The sequence below is a fragment of the Gymnodraco acuticeps genome, unplaced genomic scaffold, assembly GCF_902827175.1.
Source record: "Gymnodraco acuticeps unplaced genomic scaffold, fGymAcu1.1, whole genome shotgun sequence".
NCBI classification, from domain to species: Eukaryota; Metazoa; Chordata; class Actinopteri; order Perciformes; family Bathydraconidae; genus Gymnodraco; species Gymnodraco acuticeps.
Window position 1 is genome coordinate 239,879 of NW_022990596.1, and position 15,062 is coordinate 254,940.

The 15,062-nt window shown below is 38.7% G+C and overlaps 1 protein-coding gene across 3 annotated transcripts in view; it reads left to right on the forward strand.

The window, feature by feature from the left end:
• LOC117554470 (interferon-induced protein 44-like) overlaps window positions 1–8,884 on the forward strand; it is a 38,181-nt gene extending 29,297 nt beyond the window's left edge. For 2 of the 3 annotated variants that reach the window (XM_034228915.1, XM_034228916.1), the window contains one exon: window positions 8,328–8,884. In XM_034228915.1, coding sequence (XP_034084806.1) covers window positions 8,328–8,489 — 162 coding nt within the window. In that variant the 3' untranslated portion in view covers window positions 8,490–8,884. Of the gene's footprint in view, window positions 1–3,464; window positions 3,557–6,808; window positions 7,005–7,415; window positions 7,566–7,733; window positions 7,933–8,085; window positions 8,187–8,327 lie in introns of those variants that run through there. The other variant, XM_034228918.1, reaches the window with a different exon arrangement.
• Window positions 8,885–15,062: the final 6,178 nt, after the last annotated feature.

A 15,062-nucleotide genomic window follows, 5' to 3' on the forward strand; every position in this document is an offset into this window, starting at 1 on the left:
GCTGTGTTTTCCCACAGTCCCGTTTTGTTTATTGTTTTGTTTCCACTTTAGAAGTGAGGTATTTCCTTTCCTTTTGTATAGTACTGGGCAACTCTCTTTTGGAGACCCTTTTGTGAGATAGTGACAGATTGACCCGTTGTTGGGCCAAGCTGTTTGTGTACATAATTTACTCAGTTGCCGTTACAAATAAAACAACCGGTAACATATACCAAATCCAATCTGGTCGTGTTGTTTCCCTTTTGTATCCCTAGCCAAGAGGGAACGTAACAAACCTGCTAGCCACCTATGACGCACTTAGTGTCCAGTACTGGCTACTGAGACGGGAGGAGAAGTAGCTTCAATGGGATGTAGCTTAAGCCCTGCCTGCCTGCAAGAGGGGTTGTGGTTGAAGCCAGAAATGGGTGAAGCTTCGCATGCGATGAGGGCCCTGACGCCAGTGATGCCCTCTCGAGAGACTGAAGGCGTGCATCAATTGTTTGCGTGAAGTAGGCCAATTCCATTAAGCCGGAGGAACTTCCGTGGTGCCCGATTTCCTTGTCCTTTCCTCCCGCGTCCGGGATTGTGGGGTGGCCGGCTGGAACCGCTAGCCGACTGGGGAACACCGCCTGTAGCTTAATCCGCAAGACTGCGGAGCTGATGAATATATGCCTGGAGCTGGGACGAAGCCTTGCTGCTGCTTGCCTGAAATATGAACACAGTGACACGTATACTTGTGCGTTGACGCCTGAAATGACGACTGACAGAGAGGGAAGAGCAGATTTTAAAGGGGTTAGCGGGTGTGATGATTGGCTAGCTGGGGAGTAACGCCCCCGATCACTTATTGGGAGAGGAGAGAGTATTGAAATGACGTGTAACACCAGAGGATTGGTCTTCCTCATTGAACTTGCGCTAAGCTTAATTTCTCTTGTTGAGCAACACGATCCCTCATTGTGGTAATTTTCTGCTATCAATATTATGGATGGACAGTATGAAATCTGAAATATGGAAAACTAACTAGTGTTGAGATCTTCATATGAAGTGAATACTTAAAACGAAAGTTAATTATAAATCTCTATATAAAGTGAATACTTAAAAATGAAAGTTAATTATAAATCATATTCTTGTATAAACCCATAATGAGAATGCTTCTTGATGGTTTTTGAATATGTATGTATGCTTATAATTTTTTCTGTTGCTATTTGATAACTTTACGTTTTGAAAAGAGGGTGTTGTGAGTTTTCATAGTATGTTTAATACTTAAAACGAAAGTTAGTTATAATCAAATATAATCAATTATATTTTTGTATAACCCACAATGAAAAATACTTCATATTTTAGGTTTTTCTATAGTTACAGTATAAACAAAACAAAGTGGTTTGTTTAGGTTGAGTGTGTAAGGTCTATGATTTATGGGTGTCTCTGAAGAGAGTATGCCGTTTTTCTCCCTCTCCTCTGGCAGCAGTCCACAGGGAGGGGGGGCTCCAGGCTTAAGGAGAAACACATTAGAGGCCTAAAAGGGGTCATGTCCTTTTTACACTAACATGGAAAGGTGTGTCTTATGCCATAAAGCTATGGAACATGTCGAGTCATGTCCAGCCTTGTACATTAGAGTCCATGCCCAGTTTTCCACAAATTGGGTGTAGAGGAGGAGTTTGTTTTATTGGGGGTTTCGATCCAGTTTTTTTAGCATAAAGAGACTGGTTTTTTGAGAGAGCAGAGAGAGAGGGGGGGGAACCCCTGGTAGACTCTCTCCCGGTAGGCTTTGTGCTTCAGAGCTGGGTAAATAGCTCTCGGTAAGGTCCTCTCAGACGGGGTAAATATCTCTCGAATTTCTTGGTTGTTGGCTGAGTGGAATGATTTGATGAGAGATGTGTTTGTGAATATTATAACCCGCCACCTGTGAGGAAATCTCCCTCCGAATTTTTGCGGACAGGTATGGGTTTTTGAATGTTAATCCGCCGTCTGTGTCGGGAAAAAAAAGGTATGAAACTGATGTGAATTGATTTGGTGAATGGAAAGTTGAATGCGCTTTTTATGGTCACCGGTCTTTTTACGAGGAAATACCTCTAAATTCTATCGGGAGAATTTTAAAATGTCACAACTGAATTGGGCAGTTGAAATTAAAACATTTTGGTAATAAATGTAAGACTGTGAATTAAAGTTTCATATTTGAACATGATCACAGCACCATGGTTTTTAGTATGATTATAATGTTGTAAAGAGAGAAGGTAAAAACCCTGTATTAGTTTGGACCTATTTTTCTTCAAATAAACTGAATCCCACCTGTTGGACTGGGATAATTTAAAAGACACCTGTGCCCTCCTCTCCTGCGTCAAAGGTAAGATTGCACCCTGCCACACACACTTAGGTAGGAGCACACTCCATTTACTGATATCAAAATCCTTCGGGATCCCTTAAACAGATTAAAAAAGAGTTGTCTGAATTGAAACAGCAGTTAATTGAACCTAGGTTCTTCGGGAAGTTAATAGAGGTGAGATCTTGCTGACGTTGGTGGATCTGAGCCAAGCAGCAACCTTACAGACTCAACTTCGGTCAGGTCAATTAGTAGGTCAGAGTAATTTACCGGAATAAATTATCAGGACCTCTCCGACTCTAAACACTAGGCTCCATTAGAAACTATTGGATTTGTCCATTCAAGTGTCATTTTTTGATATAAGTTTTCATTGTTTTCCAGTTCAATCCTATCTCTACCCTGTCTGCAAATAACCAAGACTACAACAGAGACCCCTCTCTAAATGACAGAGTTCATGTTCAGGTTTGCATCATCCCTGGCAGCATGCAGTAGCAGGATTGCAGGATGATTCTGTGAAAAAGTTGAGGCAAGTCAGACTTGAAGCCAGGGACATGGGTAAGGGTTAGGCTTTTAAAATAATACATACAATTATAAATGATCAATTATACTTATAAATAATATATTAAGATACATAACATATATCATATTTAAATAACCTGACCAACATGATTTGAACTTAATCTTGTTTCTCCTTTTTCTTGGCAGGGATTCCCGAAATTGTTATTCTCCCCAAAATTGATGAAACCTGTCCAGAGGTTGGAAAGGATATAAGGAACGTGTATAAGAGCAAGTACCTGGAGAAAAAGGTAAGTTTCTGTCTGTAATTTAGTTTGTAGAGATCTGTAATTAAGGTTGGAATATCATTTTGTTTTGCACTGTAATATTGTAACAGCAACATCTCCTTGGATCAGCACTTTCATTTATTAAATGTCAAATTCTTAAATGTAGAATGAGGAGGTGAGTGGCGTGCTGGGTTTCCCACCAAGCTGCATCTTTCCTGTGAAGAACTACCACTCAGAACTCGAGACAAGTGATGACACTGATACACTGATACTGAGCGCACTGAGAAGGATGATTACATCTGGAAAATACTTTGTCAACGAATCCCCCCCCTCCCCCATATTCTCCAAGACTTACGTAACTCCAAATGTTTCAAAATATTGCCTAATAGATCAAATCAATCAAAATGGGACTAATGTTTTACTGCAAATGTTTACTTTACTTTTCAGTTCTGCCTCACGAATGGAGGAACGTTCCTTGGGGGTGAGTTTATTTTTCAATGTGTGGTGTCTCTGGTGTTTAGTGGCTTTTATTCAAATAACACTTTCTAAAAGCACAACAATGAACCTGCACACTCCTTTGTTGAGACTGACCTTTGTTATGCAATTGTTTCTATTTGTTGTCTAAAATCTATAAAATAAATCATATATAATCACTTATAATCCCTAACACTAACCCTATATAGTATACAAGTGTGAATATAACATATCATTAAAACTACATTTAAGTAAATTAAAAGAGGAAGGCCTTAAACAAGAAGAGACAATCTAACATAGAAAATGAGGACTGTGATATCCACCACTTGTTTTTTTTGTTATAGAAAGGATTATGATGTTGTGATAGAAAAAATATGGAAGTGTTTCAATGCTCTCCTTTTACTGGACCCCTAACTCTAATCCTCTAATAACTCCTAATATCACCTGCCTCGGTAGTGATTGTAATCTACTGTTCATAGACCTGCTCTTATAAGTGAAGCACTAAGCCGTAAAACACCACAGCAACATGGAGGTCTCTGCTCATGTCACTGCTTAGAGAGAGCGAGGGCTTCATAAGACAATAGGAAGAACACTGTTCATCAACCAATCAATAACACAGAGACCACAGCCTGTTCCTCTCAGAGGGGATGCACAGTTGGATGGTGCATGGGCAGAGGACCACATGCAATCACTTGACCCTCTATCTATCGGCAGGAATACTGGTGACATGTTTTGATAAGTCAATGGGTGGGTCTGTGCTAGGCGATAGAGAGAATACATGCAACAATAGAGTTCAGATGGATATTGAGCTTCATAGTACTGCAGCAGGTACTGCCACTCGGCTCTCTGGGAAACAAAAATGGGAATTTGTCCGAAAATAGTCACCTCAGCATCTATATAGAATTATTTTGGATCCATTGCTAATCCAAAACTGCTAACACCTTTGAACTGGGGCAATCTGGAGGGTTTTTCTAGCTTATTTTCAACAGGAAGTGTTCATATCCGTTCAATGTGTGACACATCCATCCTGCATCAGATTTAAGACAATAAAACATTTATAGCTGCAGGTCCTCACACAAAACACTACAATGTAAATAACACTGAGCAACAACTTACACGTTAAGGTAACTATGTCTCATTCACAAGTTTCAAGTTTAGGAACGTCAACTTGTGATTATTCCATATTTTCATTGCTTTTTATTTTTCCCCAAGAAACTGTGGTCAAATGATATTACCAAAGTAGTGAAAAGGAAACTTAAAAAAAAAGATCAATAGTCATTTTTGAATCACTAAAGATAAATCAACTTTACCTCAGGAGGTCAGTAAACATAACATTGTACATTAATAAAGGCAATTCCTTTTAAGTCACATGTGTGCTATAACCGGGAACGAAAGTGAAAGTGAGCAACTGTTATTGTATAAAAGATACTTTCCTGTCGAGTCGAGAGGCACTTGGGTGAGAGACACATAACGGTGAGGATTTATATTATTTCCCAATTATTGTTATGCTATCATCATTTTGATTATAGTTATCCTTTTTGTGTAACACAGATATAGAGATAATTACTGTATGTATGTTAACATTATTTTTATTTCAAACCTTTAATGTTTTGTAGAGCTGCACTTAGAAAAAAAGGAAATATATATAAACCTATATTTTTCTAGCTCTGGGGGTTTATTTGGTTTTATTTAATCTCTTTATAACCTGCACAAAAACTGAATTTGTCAAAACGCTGCTTGTTTGTAGTGAGCAAGATTAAATGAAACATAATTTCTCTGGATATAGTAAATACAAAATAAGTCATTTTACCAGAGATTGCTGTTTCGTGATTCACTTAGATATCCGGGTCTTGGTTTGAATATAGTCTGATCATAAGGCAAATAAAGCATTATAGGGTATTTGTTCCTGACTGCACTCAAAGAGAAGAGCATTAACACTCATGTTTGTTCTTTAAATAAAAGAAAGGGGATAAGTGAAATAATGTATTTTACCTTATTTTACCTTAGTGTCAGTAGCCTCTGAATTTCTATCCACCAGGGCATGCAATGATTTCTGTCCCCAGAGTCAGAACTAAACATGGTAAAGCAGCGTTCAGTTATTATGCTCCAAATATCTGGAACAAACTCCCAGAAACCTGCAGGTCCGCTGCAACTCTGACTACTTTTAAATCCAGGCTGAAGACTTTTCTTTTTGTCGCTGCTTTTAATTGAACTATTCATATCTTAAACTGCACTGTAACTTTGATCCATGTATTTTTTCTTTTAATGTTTATTTGATTAGCTTTTCTTTTTAATGACTGATTTTAAATGCCCTTTTCTTAATGTCTTTCATTTTTTGTAAAGCACTTTGAATTGCCTTGTGTTGAAAAGTGCTATATAAATAAACTTGCCTTGCCTTGCCTTAAATGTCTGTTAGACATATTGGTGCAGTAAACATAAACAGAGTTACGCAGTTGCACTGAAATTGTAGATAAACAAAATATTTCAAGTCTATTTTAAAACGACTTATTTAAAGGGTTTAAGATAACACTACTCTAAAGTAAAAATGTTTTACAGTTTTTAGTTATTTTACCTTTGTACCTTTTAAATTGAACAAACTGTATTTGTTGTATATTTTCTGCAGTAACAATTCAGCAGACTTTAAGATATTAATAAATTATAAAAAGTGTTCCTGTGCAGCATATTTGAGTCAGTATGAGAAGTTGCAAAACAAAGGGATTTACAATACTTTACACAATTATAATAATACTTTGCTATACATGATGAATATTGTGAAATATTTTATCTCAAATGTTGTATTGATAATGTTTTTACAACAATTTGTTGTTGAAGCCATGGGAAACTCGACCCCCCCACCTCCCCCCCCCCCCACCTTCTCCAAAAGGTAAGTAATGCAAAAATATTCTAAACATTGCCTAATAGATGAAATCAATCAAAATGGGACTAAGGTTTTACTGCAAATGTTCACTTTACTTTTCAGTTCTGCCTCACGAATGGAGGAACATGCCTTGGGGGTGAGTTCATTTTTCAGTGTGGTGTCTCTGGTGTTTAGTGTTTTATTCAAATAACACTTTTTAAAAGCACAATTATGAACCTGCACACTCCTTTGTTGAGACCCACCTTTGTTATGCAATCTTTTCTGTTTGTTGTCACTTTTTATAATCATGTTGGTTTCTTATCTTGGGTCTCAGTGACACCATTATACAAAACTGATAATAATTTGATCTAAACTAAAGTCTATTGTTTTTCCATTGAACAGAAACAAAGTGAGAGATTTACAGATTGTGAACGATTACCAGCCTTTTAAAAAGGATGTCCAGCTCAGATTAATGCTTTATGGACCTGCTGGTGCTGGCAAGTCCAGCTTCATCAACTCTGTGGACAGTGTTTTACGAGGCAAAATAACTCATCGAGCTGCTGCAGATGCACACTTCCAGGGGTGCTTCACCACAAAAGTAAGAATCCCTGAAAGCATTTCACAAGACACAACAACAATTAAAAAACACAGAACATATTTTTCTCTGGCTCAGTGGTTAGAGCTGGTGCTCCATGTTCTGAGGCTCAGTCCCTGCTGATGAGAGTTTGAATCTGGCTTGTGGTTTGTTAATACATGTCTTCTTTTTATCTCCCCCCTATCAAGAGGCTGATTCTCAAATAAACCGGATAATCTGCCACCCCCCCCCCATTATTGCATTACAATTTGCGTTTTTTAAATGTTGTTTGGATTTTTAAAATGTGGTATTTGATTTTAAGTTGGGTTTTTTTTTATGTTAATTTGTGTTTTTTTGTTATATGTTCTATTTTGTGAAATTATGTTATGTTTTAAACGTTAGGGCAACCATAACGGCGTTTTTTTTGTCTTACAGTACAGAGAGTACAAAATCCAAAAAGTACCAGGGACACATTACCCTTTTGTCTTCAATGACATCATGGGCCTTGAGAGGGATGCAGGAAAAGGAGTTTGTGTTGAAGACGTCAAACTGGCCATGAAGGGACACGTGAAGAATGGTTACCAGGTACAACTTGGTACAACACAATCCCACATTGTGGTCATTTTCTACTATCAATATTATGGATGGAATGTATGAAATGTGAATTATGGAAAACTAACGAGACTCCATTAGAAACTATTGTATTTGTGCATGCAAATGTATTTTTATTTCGTATTCAACATTGTTTTCCAGTTCAATCCTCTCTCTCCCATCTCTGAGGATAACCAACACTACAACAGAGACCCCTCTCTAAATGACAGAGTTCATGTTCTGGTTTGCGTCATCCCTGGCAACATAGCAGGATTTCAGAATGATGATAACCCATCACAGTTACTGACTGAGGATTTCGAGAAACAGTTGAGGGAAGTCAGACTTGCAGCCAGGGACATGGGTAAGGGTTGGATAATAAATGAACAAATACAATTATATACATTGTATTTTAAAAGTATATTTAATGTATCATAATTCTAATACAATATAATAACAGTAAAATAACCTGACCAACTTTATTTTAACTGAATCTGATTTTGCTCTGTCTTTCCAGGGATTCCTGAAATTGCTATTCTCACCAGAATTGATGAAACCTGTCCAGAGGTCGACAAGGATATAAGGAACGTGTATAAGAGCAAGCAACTGAAGAAAAAGGTACGTTTCTAGTGTTAATTTAGTTTTAGGCAACTGTAATTCAAGTTGGAATATCGTTTTGTTTTACACTGTTATATTTTAACAGCAACATGTCCTTGGATCAGCACTTTCATTTCTTAAATGTCAAATTCTTAAATGTAGATTGAGGAGGTGAGTGGCAGGATGGGATTTCCACAAAACTGCATCTTTCCTGTGAAGAACTACCACTCAGATATCGACACAAATGATGACACAGATACACTGATACTGAGCGCACTGAGACGGATGATTGAATCTGGAGAAGACTTTGTCAACGACCTGTAAAATTACATTCTGCTGAGGCAGGTCTTCTTTTTTTTTTTAAATGTAAAAAGGTCCTGGGAACAAGAATGATAATTACATGAAATGGGCAAAATGGCTTTTAGTTATTTTTGTGCAGCCTGTAATGCATCATATATATTCTATAAATGATGGTGTCTCTACCATAATGAGTAAAGTATGAAAATACTTTATTTTTCCTATATTTGAGGTTTTCTTTGCATTGTGATATTGTTAGTTATATGCTCTTTTGATTCAGGTGGTAATTTATATTGCCTTCGCCGCAGGTAATCGAGAATCTGAATATTCATAGGTCGAAGATGATATTTGGTTGAAACGTGTTCAGAATAATGATAACATATGCTGTACTTGTCATTGATTAAAAAGTGTTTTGTATATAATTTGTTTTAATGTAATCAGATCATATTCATCAAATAATGATAAAATCAATATTTTTAAATGACATAATAAACATAATTGTTTCAATCAAGACAACAGATCAGAGCAGTTCTGTGATATGCAGCTCATTCAGATCAAAGCAGCTTCACTTGTCTCTAAGAAAACCCTCGTCAGGTTTTAAAACATGCATGTGATTACACTCAAAAACAATACATGGTGTTTCTTATTTTTGCTTGCATTAAATGGTTCAACAAATCAAATGAAGTTATATTTATATAGCATATTTATATAGCACATTTATAAACGATTTTTGGTCGAGCCAAAGTGCTGTACATATAATAAAAATAGCCTATTGTAGAGACACTTTACAGCAAATACAACAGCACAGATTGTTCAGAATAACAGTATGAGAAAAAACGACACCCTCTGTCCTGAGACCCTCACATTTGTACAAGGAAAAACTTCCAGAGAAAACCCACAGTTTAAGGGGAAAAAATGGGAGAAACCTCAGGGAGAGCAACAGAGGAGGGATCCCTCTCCCAGGACGATCAGACGAGCAATAGATGCCGTGTGTAAATCGAAGAGATAATACATTTTACAGCATAGGTAGTCCAAATGTTAGGAAATGCATGTGTCTGTAATAAGAAGATGAATCCACGAGGATGTCAGCTACAATCCTGTGGAAGCCATCAGGGAAGCAGCATGACGAGACCCAAGGCAGGACCGCAGAGACAGGTTCAGCCACGACCCGAAGTCCACGACTTAATCCAGAACTCAGGATAGAGGATCTAGGACACAGGACTACAACAAGAGGATCAGCCTCGACTCCGGATCCCGGCGTAGATATAGATACAAAACAGAAAAAATGTGGCTGGGTTAATCGGAACAAGAGAATACACAGACACAGACAGACAGACGGAAGAACAAGCACTCCCTTAGAATAGGTTGAGGGCAAAGGGCTATCTTAATAAAAAACATTCTAATTTAATTTTGATGTATTGTTACATATAAATTATTTTTATTTTTTCCATACTGCTGCCGCTTCTCGAGGTTAAGAGTAATACTACAGCACATAACACAGAATGACAGAGTGCAATGCAGGAAATTAGAACCGGGGCTGTTGAGAAAACATCCGTAGCTGCAGCCCTGCAAGCCCACCCCCTCCCTTCTCCCCTGATTCTTTTAAATCACGTGATCTAAAGGAAACTGTAGATACCATCAAACCAGAATATAACAGTTATACTGGACACACTTCACATTCTAACCATGTTTTTGTATTTCAATAGTATTTGGGTAAACTCATGAGAAAGTGTGTTTAAGTTCTAAAGTCACATTCAGATTACATTTTTTAAAATGGGTGTAGAGGTCTACTGTTGGATCTGACACAGACTAAATGCATCCAGTCATTCAGTTGTGACTAAGTGTACTATTGTCATTTGTGAAGAATGACTAAAGAGAAATCAACATTAAGTTGTACATCGATAAAGGCAATTCCTTTAAGTCACGGTGTGCTATAACTGAACATGAAAGTGAAAGTGAGCAGTTGTTATCATATAAAAGAGACTTTCATTTCGAGTTGAGAGGCACTTGGGTGAGAGACACATACAACTGAAGGAGAGGATTTATATCACTTCGCAATTCTTGTTATGCTTTCATCATTTTGATTATTGTTACGTCCCAACTAGGGGAAGAGGAATGCAACACACACCAGTATGTAATTGGTAATAATTATAAGTGGTTTTATTATAAACGGGAGAATCAAAATGGCAGGCAAGCAGCCTGAACAAAAGGGCCAAAAGGGCACAGGTTGATAACCAAACAAAAGGAGGACTCTAAAAAAGGAGTCTAATGGCTTACAGGGAAAATAAATATACGCCGGGATCCGGAGTCATGGATGATCCTGCGCTCCTCTGTCCTGGATCGCGAGCCCTGGATCTTGAGTCGTGGCTGTGGTCCTGGATCATAGGTCCTGGATGGATATCCTCGTGGATTCATTTTCCTATTATACACACATGCATTTCCAAACATTGGACTACCTATGTTGCAAATGTATTATCTTTTCAATTTACACACGGCATCTATTACACGTCTGTCCGTCCTGGGAGAGGGATCCCTCCTCTGTTGCTCTCCCTGAGGTTTCTCCCATTTTTCCCTTTAAACTGTGGGTTTTCTTTGGAAGTTTTTCCTTGTACGATGTGAGGGTCTAAGGACAGAGGGTGTCATATTGTCATACTGATATTTTGTACAAACTGTAAAGTCCACTGAGACAAATGTAACATTTGTGATATTGGGCTATATAAATAAACATTGATTGATTGATTGATTGATTGATAAATACTAATATAAAGAACGAAACAAAACCTCACTTTAAAAGTGGTACAACTAACCAAATAATCTATACAAAACACAGCTAAACTAAAGGCAACAGTCACACAATACTAACCACTCTAAATACAGACCACACAAGTTAACCATAGAACAAAGAGCAAGTAGCGAGAGGCGTCTGTTCACTCAACAGAGCCTCCAGAGTGGTAGTTATTAGTGATGTTACGTATTGCGTCGAGGCTTCGGAGCGTGTTTCCCCGAATCCCCGAAGCTTTTTGTGAAGCATGTATCGAGGCTTGTATGTGTGACGTCATCGATGACAAACGAAGCCTCGCTGCCTGTCGATAACACGTGACTGCTTCAGGAAGCGATTCAGATCGGTTGAACCAGCACCATTCTTTCACACACACATACGGGTTTTGGGCCGAGGGCGACACCGTACTTCCGGTATCAACCATTTCACACGAGGTGCATACAGAATATCATAGTCGATTGCCTTAATCAATATAGTCAACTCTAAAATACCACACATATGCATTGGCATGATAATATTATTGTGACAAGTGGGGTATTCACCTGGTGTTTCCAGAAGATAGACGTAGATGCCAAAATCCACCGAAGGCCACTTTCTAGAGTTGTTTTTCCATACATCTGCAGGTAGTCTGTAAGGGCAATCGGACAACCCACACAGCTCTAGTTTACGCTGGTAATGACCTAGAGCACACCCCTCAAGTCCAGAGATGTAATCCGAAGACATGCAGCGATTTCTTCGCTGTCGTTAATTCAGAAAAATTCAGAAAAAAACCTAGTGCGCTCTGCCTGGCTACTTTACCTAGCTGTTTATATTAGCGCCTCCAGGATATTAGCACCTCCAGGAAAATTGCGTATTTATATATATATATGGCACGCGTTGCATTGTGGGTAGCTCGTGACGTCACTGTGTGTGAAAGAATTCAAAAGATTATTTCCGCGGCACACCTTCATATGATCATTATAGTTATAAAAACAATAAGAGAATAAATGAAAAACAGGTATGAAATACTATATGGCAGTAAAACAAGAATACAGTTTAAAAGGGGAGTGATTTGTAAAATATCCATAAAGAAAAAGAAAATCTGTTTACAGTTCTGTTTCATCTGGGTGCTGAGAGAGGTATCCATAGATCTCTTCATGTTGCTCTCAAAGTGCACCAGATTGATGCTTTCAACTTCAATATTAAAAAAAAAAATCTGCCTATATGCCGTGAGCTGATTATGGAGTAGTGTTATCACGATACCAACATTTTGGTTTCGATACCGATACCAAGTCAAGAATTGCGATTCCGATTATTTTTCGATACTTTTCTTAAAAAAAGGGAAACAGTCTTAAATGTAATTATTGTGCTTTATTTCACACCAGAACCATAACCATAACACAAACTTTTAAACAATGAGAACAATAAATTAAATAAATGACTAGAATTTGTATTAAATACAATCAAGCATCATCTATAAACAACTTTTTAATTTTTCGCTTCTGGCGTCTTTTTTGTCAACAAGCCGAGGCGCAGCGGCAGTTGCACTCCCACTTGCAGCCATGCTTCTCGCTTTCTCACATGCTCTGGCAGCTAGCGTGTGCACGAGAGAGGGGAGGGACTTAGAGCGTGCTTGAGAGGGGAGGGACTGCAGGCACGGCTGCAGTGCAGGGAGTGGAAGCAGAGCGCTGAATACACACGGCTCTTATTAAAACGACGCTTTCTCACCGGAGTACTTTCCCCCGTCATTCTTAAAGTACCGATACTAATGAAACGGAGGAATCGTAACGTTTTTAACGGCAGGGTATCGCGGTACCTTTCAAGTATCGGTACACCGTGCAACACTATTATGGAGCCTTCATTGTAACAGTAATTCAGATGCAATTAGCCTATAAAAGGCCTCAAATTGGAAGCACTGTCTGGGCCGTCTTTTTCACTCAATTCTGCAATAGGTAGATCTTGCCTTTGACCTAGGCCGAGGTCGGTGATCTTGGGCTTAAAAAGGTTGGTGACCACTGTCCTAAATGATAATGAAAAGTGTGCACTAGTAACAAGAGGACCAATACAAGACACAGATATAGTCTTTCCGCAGAATACTGAAAAAACTTCACATAGATTTACAATGGAAAACTATTCTGGTTTTAATTGTTCTTTATATTTATATGTGTGATTTATTCATTTTTGTATGTCTTTTATTTTCATATTACTAACTAATAACTAACTTTGAATATAACAAAAATGCGAAGTTGTTAAATAAAAAACTGTTTACATTTAGCAATTTTTTTGTTGGTGTCATATTATTTATAACACAATGGTGATGAAAGCTGGTTCGAGGGGCCCCCAGTGAATTGTTGCCTAGGGCCCCCACATACCCTAGAATCGGCCCTGGATTCAACACCATATTATGTTCCAAATCACATCAAGCATTATTTCTGAAACAGTATGGAGCTCAAATGCTTTCTCTCTTGGGTTTACCACAAGGACAGTACCCTTTATATCCGGCTTCTTTACACATATTCTTATATAGTGTTAGATATGCTTGCTAATGTAAACACAGACCATATTGCTTAGGGATGCACGATATTGGTTTTTTGAAACCGATACCGATAACGTTCTGCTTCTCAAGACCGATACCGATAATAAAAAAAAATGTACGCCACTAATTATTTTAACGCGATTAGCGCATGTGTATTTGTTTTTCTCAGCCGCCCCGTAGTTTCAGAGCGCATCGAGTTTAAAATACCATCTACAAGCTGATGCTGACAGCCCCGCTCCTGTCGTCCGCTTGTGGCAGACCACACTTCCACGCTCACCGGCAGGCACTGACTGGCCATCTGGAGGACCGGGAGGGTGTGTGTATGTGTGGCCCGAGCGAGCGAGAGAGAGACCTTACGTGCATTGTTGTTGTTAGCATCTGGTGCTAGCTAGCTGCGCTAACGGATATACAGAGCTGTTTAAATGAAAACAGAGGAGCGACATTTCGCCACAACTGCGCCGAGCACTTGACTTTATGCAGGAAGCCAGACAGTGGGACATTGTACGAAAAGTCAGCACACTCAGCACGGATAGTGCGCAACATGATTGCAGCGTCCAGGCAGCTCCGGTTCGAGCATATGCCTTGAGTTGCACATAGCTCCAACGCCCATACCACCGACGACATGTTTGTTTACTGTCCTGGCTTCACGGCCGCACACCATTTACGTCACAGCCAGGCATGAGTTAGGGAGCGCTGGATTTGTGAAAAACTCCCCTCTTCCTAAACCACTAATACCACAGTAGGCTACTGGCAAAACGGGAGGAGCCGAGTGAAAAACAAGCGCCCCTCATCCCAATCCACCCACACCGCAGTATTTTTTTCTTTTTTTTTACCCAAAAAATATATTGTATATTATCGGGGCTATTAATACTGGTATCGGGTTTATCGAGATGACGTCATAATTCCTAATATCGGACCGATAATTATCGGGCCGATAATTATCGTGCATCCCTAATATTGCTTCCAAAACACACTGTGCATTGTTGCTGATACAGCACATAGCTTGACATGTTCTTTATTCAGTGTTTACCGCTAGAACAATGCAATTATATGTATTATATATATATATATATATAATAACTTCAACTCTAAGTCCCTCCCGTAGACATCCTACTGAATGACGTGGGGTCCACAGCAAATCTGGATCAGCTCCGTTGTGCCGCCGTTTTTAGAGATGTGGGTACGGAGGAAAAGAGAAAGGGTTGTATTGTCTGACACTTTGTGAGTCTCCTTACACATCGGGGACACATATGTATGTATAAAAGACATCAAAAAGTGCATTTTGCATAATAGGAGTCCTTTAACA